This window comes from Heteronotia binoei, chromosome 17 (assembly GCF_032191835.1).
Source record: "Heteronotia binoei isolate CCM8104 ecotype False Entrance Well chromosome 17, APGP_CSIRO_Hbin_v1, whole genome shotgun sequence".
Classification (NCBI taxonomy): domain Eukaryota; kingdom Metazoa; phylum Chordata; class Lepidosauria; order Squamata; family Gekkonidae; genus Heteronotia; species Heteronotia binoei.
In genome coordinates, this window is record NC_083239.1 from 42,122,382 (window position 1) to 42,129,335 (window position 6,954).

A 6,954-nucleotide genomic window follows, 5' to 3' on the forward strand; every position below is an offset into this window, starting at 1 on the left:
CGGAACCCTACCGGGAAAAAAAACATGTGTCTGAAAACTCCCATCCCTGTCTCGGATTACTGCAAGCGGCACAATACCGACTCCCTTCCGGTTTGCACTGGTAAGTGTGAAAAGGGCCTATGTCAAAGCTTGGCTCGCTTTCTTGAGTCATCTGCTATTGTAGCCTTCTCTCGCCAAGCATAGCTGCTGCTGCATAAATATGCCTAGGATGTTGAAAAGCAATGGGTATGACTCAGCTCCAGAGGTGACAGGCGGAATTATGCAAAGGTTGGGAAATGGGGAACCTCTGCTCCCTCAAATTTCCTAAGCTGAAAAAGACCTTCTGATTTTGCTCATCTCTGTTTCTTTGTAAGGTTCCACCATGGAGGATAACTTTACCGACCTGTGGCCTACTCATGCCTCTTTGTTGACGTCCCCTAAAGCCAAAACCGATGTGAGCAATACCATAGACATGGTTCAGGTCTTCTTCTACAGCGTGGTGTTCCTCGGTGGTTCCTTTGGCAACGGAGCTGTGATTGCCATCACGGCCCGCCAGGCCTCTCGCACCGTCAACTGCATCTTTTTCCTCAACCTAGCCTTGGCAGACTTCCTGTTCTCAGTCAGCCGGATAGTGCCACTGATGAAGAACGCTATCTACAAAGGTGACTGGCCCTTTGGGAGCTTCCTGTGCAAAGCCAACAGCTTCATCAAGTACCTCAACATGTTCTGCAGTGTCTTCCTCCTGGCGGCGATCAGCATGGATCGTGCCGCCTCTGTGGTCTACCCAGTGTGGTCCAGAAACCGCCGTGGTCCTCGCATGGCATGGCTGTCTGCCTTTAGCGCTTGGTCTGTGGCCACCATGGCCAGCCTCCCCTTTTATATCTATCGCAGTACAGTAGATGACTCCAAACGCAACCAGACGAAATGCTCCCTCACCGTGGGGGACAACGGAGAGAGTGTGAAGTTGATCTTGTATCAGCTGAGGTTAGTGTGCGGGTTCTTGGCTCCCTTTGTCATCATTGTGGCTTGCTACGGGGTAATCGCTGTGAAGCTGAGGCAACGCCAAGCCACCATCCGCTCCAAGAAACCCTTTAAGGTCATCCTAGTGATTGTGGTCACATTCTTCCTCTGCTGGGCCCCGTACCATCTCTTCCTCCTCCTCAAACTGAAGGGGTACAAAGGTCAGGCGGTGTCCATTGGCGTCCCTCTTGCTTCCTGTCTGGCTTACCTCAACAGCTGCGCCAATCCCATCCTTTACTTCTTCATGGGCCTGGACTTCCGCCGAAAAATAGGTCGCTGGAACATATCAGGGGCCTTCAGAAGGACTTTGCTTGAAGGGACCGCCTACTCGATCGGAGGGCTTTCCGGTCGCAAGAAGGAGGCTGCTTGTTCTGTGGATGAGTTGGGCTGCTCCACAGTAGCCCATGAGCTGATCTGAAGAGCAGATTCGAGGTTCTGTAGACCTGCTGTTTCCTGAAGCCCATAAGGACTTCATTTGCTTTCCTCACCTGAACATTCTGGCTCTTGCCAAGAGGTCAGCTGTGTAAGTCTTAATGTTGGTTCCTCCCCTGCTGGGGGTGGCCAGTCAGTGGAAATCTGCATCAGGTTTTTTTCAGCAGTTGGCCTGTGGGGTTCACGCCTCACTCTATGTGTGTGTGTGTGTGCATGTAAAGTGCCATTGAGTCACAACCAACTAATCCCATAGGTTTTTCAAGGCAAGAGACATTCAGATGTGGTTTGCTCTTGCCTGCCTCTGCAGGGCGACCTTGGAACTTCTTTGGTGGTCTCCCATCTGAGTACTAACCGGGGCTGGTCCTGCTTAGCGTCTGAGATCTGACAAGATCAGGCTAGCCTGGGCCTTCCACATCAAGACAAGAGACATGCAGAGGTGGTTTGCCTTTGTCTGCCTCTGCAGAGCAACCTTGTAACTTTAGGGTTGCCAAGTCCCCTATGGGCTCCAGCGAGGGATGCATAGCACACACAGCATGATGATGTCACTCATCACACCGGCCACTCTAGGAGCTTTTGGGAAAACTATGGTTTTCTCAGATGCTCTAGCAATTTGGAAGGAAAACTCTATGGTACCATAGAGTTGTCCTCCCAAATTGCTAGAGCATCCAGGAAAACTATAGTTTTCCTGGAAGCTCCTAGAGTGGCTGGCAGACAATGCCACCGGCGTCACTTATGGGTGATGTCATCACGCCGGTGGTGTTGGGAGGGGATCCCCTGCGGGCCAGCAGGTGGGGGACCCCCAAAGCGGAATAACCCCTGTCCCACCCAGGCTTGGCAGCCCCGTGTAAATTCTTTGGTCTCCCATCCAAGTACTAACCAAGGCTGACGCTGCTTAGCTTCTGAGAGCTGACAAGGATCACACTAGCCTCAGCCATTTCTCTGCATACAGTGGACAATTTCCTCACCAGAGGCCTTCCAGCATCAGCTGAAAACTTCTCTTCCCCCCGCTCCCCCCAGAAGGCCTTTTTTAAAAGTTATATCAGTCTTGTGCCACTGTAAGCTTTTAACAGCTGCTGTTGGTGTTGACAGTTTTGTATGGATTTTAACATTGCATGTCACTGTCTTATCGATCTAATGCAAAAGCAGGATATAAATATGCTATGAAATAAATGTAAACAGGCTGCCCATACTTATTTGGAAGGACATCTCCAGATCGGGAGATGAGTGAAAAATAGGATCGCCATCCTCCAGGTGGGGACTGGAGACCTCCTGAGATTTACAACTGATCTCTGGGCAAGAGAGATCACTTCCTGTGGAGAAAATGGCTGCTTTGGATGGTGGCCTGTATGGCATTGCATCCCACTGAATTCCCTCCCCTCCCCAAACCCTGCCCTTCCCAGACTCCACCCCCCCAATCTTCATGAATTTCCTGGCCCAAAAGCTGTGATAATGTTGCAATGACACAAACTGTGGTTTTGTTAGCTGCCGCAAGGACCGAAAGGTGAGATACATGCATTTTAAGAGATAAAATTTTAGAATGGGCATGAAGAAACCTTTGTAGGGTATGATGCTATAGAGTTCACCCTCCAAAACGTCTATTCGCTCCAGTGGGACTGATTTCTGTAATCTGGAGGTCAGTTGTGATTTGGGGAAGATTGGCAACACACGACACCCATACTTCAAAAAGCAATGCTTTCCACAGGTGACACTTCCACCGAATGTAACTGGGTTTTCAAGAGTTATTTTACAGCAGCTTTGAACTCTGTGTATGCATAAGGCTTGCTGTAGACGTCACAGGGCCTTTTTTTCTTTTTTTGTAGCAGGAACTCCTTTGCATATTAGGTCACACACCCCTGATGCAGCCAATCCTCCGAGAGCTTACAAGAACCTTGTAAGAGGATTGGCTACATCAGGGGTGTGTGGCCTAATATGCAAAGGAGCTCCTGCTAGAATTCCACCCCTGGTTGTGAGTCATCCATTCCTCTCTATAATGTAACTTGCATGTTTTAACAACCCCTGTTTTTATTGATGTGAAATGGAGAGGATGGAGTCGTCAACTCCAGGGAAATACTTGGAGATTTTGGGGGTGGACTTGGGGAGGGACTTCAGTGGCGTAGAATGCCACAGAGTCCACCTTCCCAACCTGCCCTTTTCTGACCTCTGTTGCCTAGAAGAAGAAGAAGAAGAAGAAGATATTGGATTTATATCCCGCCCTCCACTCCGAAGAGTGGAGGGCGGGATCTCCTTTACCTTCCTCCCCAACAACAAACACCCTGTGAGGTGGGTGGGGCTGGAGAGGGCTCTCACAGCAGCTGCCCTTTCAAGGACAACCTCTGCCAGAGCTATGGCTGACCCAAGGCCATGCTAGCAGGTGCAAGTGGAGGAGTGGGGAATCAAACCCGGTTCTCCCAGATAAGAGTCCGCACACTTAACCACTACACCAAACTGAGATCAGCTGTAATCCCAGGAGACCTCCAATCATCACCTGGAAGTTGGCAACCCTAGGAGAGGAGGTTCAATGGCTAGGGTTGCCAATCCCCAGGTGGGGGCAGGGGATCCCCTGGTTTGGAGGCCATCCAAATGGGGGAAGGAAGGAAATGTCTGCTGAGCACTTCATTATTCCCTATGTGGAGATCGATTCTTATAGGGTATAACGGGGAATTGATCTGGGGCTCGGGGGGGCTGTTTTTTGAGGTAGAGGCACCAAATTTTCAGTATAGCATCTCGTGCCTCTCCCCAAAATACTCCCCAGGCTTCAAAAATATTGGACCAGGGGGTCCAATTCTATGAGCCCCAAAAGAAGGTGCCCCTATCCTTCATTATTTCCTATGGAAGGAAGGAATTGAAAAGGTGTGCCGTCCCTTTAAATGTGATGGCCAGAACTCCCTTTGGAGTTCAATTATGCTTGTCACAGCCTTGATCTTGGCTCCACCCCTAATGTCTCCTGGCTCCACCCCCAAAGTCTCCTGGCTCCACCCCCAAAGTCCCCAGATAGTTCTTGAATTGGACTTGGCAGCCCTATCAATCGCTCACCCTCCACTAATCACAACCAGCCTCTCTACTTTGGTACTGGCATTTTTAAAGGGGGAAAGGTGTGTGTGTGTGTGTTTTAATGACATGTCTCCTTTGCTTTGCTGAACTTATTTGTTATGAGGGACGAATCTGACATAAATGAGACCTTGTCAGGCCGGGCCATGTGCGTACCTATTTAAGATTAGGTAGCAGAGATATAAACTTTATAAAGGACACAGAGAAGCCCAATTAAAGATTAGCACTCATTGGTCTTAAAGGTGTTTTCTTTGTATCTCTCCCATGAGATCCATGGAATTGGGAAAGGAAGCTCTGGCTCTTTCCTTCCTTCCCCAGGGGGCCAGGAGGGAGAGGAGTCTCAGCCAATAGAAGGAAGAGAGGCTTGGATCAGTAGCTCTGCTGTACAATTGAGAAAGCCTGGCAAAACAAGCTCTGCCTCCCCCCTTCCTCCCCAAGGGAAGAACCTCAGCCAATGGAGAAAATAGAGGCTTTGCTCTGTAGCTCCTGTCTGATTGAGCAAGCCTAACAAAGCAAACTGTGATGCAGAAGGAAGCAAGAGAGAATGAGAAGGAAGCAGATGATAGCCAGTTGTTTGAGGGCCTGATAGGAGCCCTGGGGGGGGGGGCTTGATTCAGCCCCCAGGCCACATGTTTGACATCTGTGCTTTAAGGTGCTAATAGCACCATAGGGATAAGTGAGCCAATTTCAGTTAGCAAATATGAGCAGCAATTGAAGGGTTAAAATCATCTCTCCTTTTCCAGCGAAGCTCAGAGGCAAATGGGTGAGTGGGGGCATGCACAAACCTGCTATTTTTGTTTTACAGACAACAGCTGAGTTTATCTATGTGATTTGTCACATCTGTTTTTTGCCCTAAGTTCAGGCACACAAATACCAATTATGAAACACATAGAAATCACAGGCCGGGTGTGCATGTACGATCCAGCCTTTAGACGAAGGATCCGAGAATTGTGTTGTAGAAACAGCCAATGCAATTAAAGGCACCTCTGAGGTTAACCTGGAGCTCTTTAGGGTTGCCAATCCCCAGGTGGGGGCAGGGGATCCCCCGGTTTGGAGGCTCTCCCCCCGCTTCAGGGTCATCAGAAAGCAGGGGGAGGGGAGGGAAATGTCTGCTGGGAACTCTGTTATTCCTTATGGAGACTTATTCTCATAGGCAATAATGGAGAATTGATCCGCGGGTATCTGGGGCTCTGGGGGGGGGCTGTTTTTTGAGCTAGAGACACTGAATTTTCAGCATAGCATCCAGTGCCTCTCCTCAAAATACCCCCCAAGTTTCAAAAAGATTGGACCAGGGGGTCCAATTCTATTAATCCCAAAAGAAGGTGCTCCCATCCTTCATTATTTCCTATGGAAGGAAGGCATTTTAAAAAGTGTGCGGTCCCTTTAAATGTGATGACCAGAACTCCCTTTGGAGTTAAAGTATTCTTGTCATACCCTTGCTCCTGGCTCCACCCCCAAGGTCCCCAGGTATTTCTTGAACTGGACTTGGCAACCCTACTCTTTATGTGAACACACAGACAAAACCTCAAGGCAAACTAGACTGGTGCCTTATCGGACAAAACATTTATCTGTCTTTCCTTTGGGTTTAGCTCCTCCTGTGTCCATGAGGTGAATAGCAGCAACTGGCTGCTTCCTGAAAACGTTGCTGTTAGCTTGCTGAACCAAGTGCTACAAAATTAAAGTTGTCATAAAGCACAATACTGAAACAAAAAAAAATGGAGGCTCATTAATAGAGTTACCAACCTCCAGGTGAGGTCTGAAGATCTCCCAGAATTACAACAGATCTCCAGACTACAGAGGGAGTTCCCCTGGAGAAAAATGGCTACTTCAGAGAATGAACTCCATGGCATTATAACCCACTGAGATCCTTCCTCAAATCCTGCCCTCTCCAGGCTCCAGAGTTTTGCAACCTGGAGTTGGCAACCTTAGAATTCCAGAGTTCCAGTAAATGTACTTTTCCAAGTCCTTCCATTGCTCTGCTTGTTGCAGAACTGACCAATATAAGGCATGAGGAAAGTAGCAGCCAAAAGGGACCTTTCTGGCTGATCAAACCAAAGTAGGGGTGCCAATCCCCAGGTGGTACCTGAAGTTCTACTGTGATCACAGTTGATTGATCCTCTATGAATTTGTCTAATTCCCTCTTTAAAGCCAGTGAAACTAGCCAACGTCATTACATTCTGGCACAGTGTCTTCTCCAAACCAAGTCCTTCCTTTGGTTTTTCCTGAATCTTACTGCCCCCTCATCTATTTAGTTTTAATCATTTATTTAAAATATTTATTTATCTCCTTTCTTCAAGGTAGCTTACAGTTCCAAACTTGAAAATGCATAAAATACAATCAAATTTCAAGTCACCTCCTCTTGCCTGAGAAAATGGGGAGCAGAGGAGCCAAAGGGAGACAGACTGTCCCTTATATATGTGGGTCCTATCCTTTTCTTTATGAATTATGGCCAATGAGAATCCATGGGGTATGATG

At 48.4% G+C, this 6,954-nt stretch overlaps 1 protein-coding gene across 1 annotated transcript; it reads left to right on the forward strand.

Annotated features, from left to right (window-relative positions):
* Nucleotides 1-361: 361 nt before the first annotated feature.
* On the forward strand, nt 362-1,511 carry LOC132586140 (chemerin-like receptor 1). Its single transcript, XM_060258103.1, has one exon. The coding sequence runs from the start codon at nt 362-364 to the stop codon at nt 1,415-1,417; it is 1,056 nt and encodes a 351-aa protein (XP_060114086.1). The 3' UTR covers nt 1,418-1,511.
* Nucleotides 1,512-6,954: the final 5,443 nt, after the last annotated feature.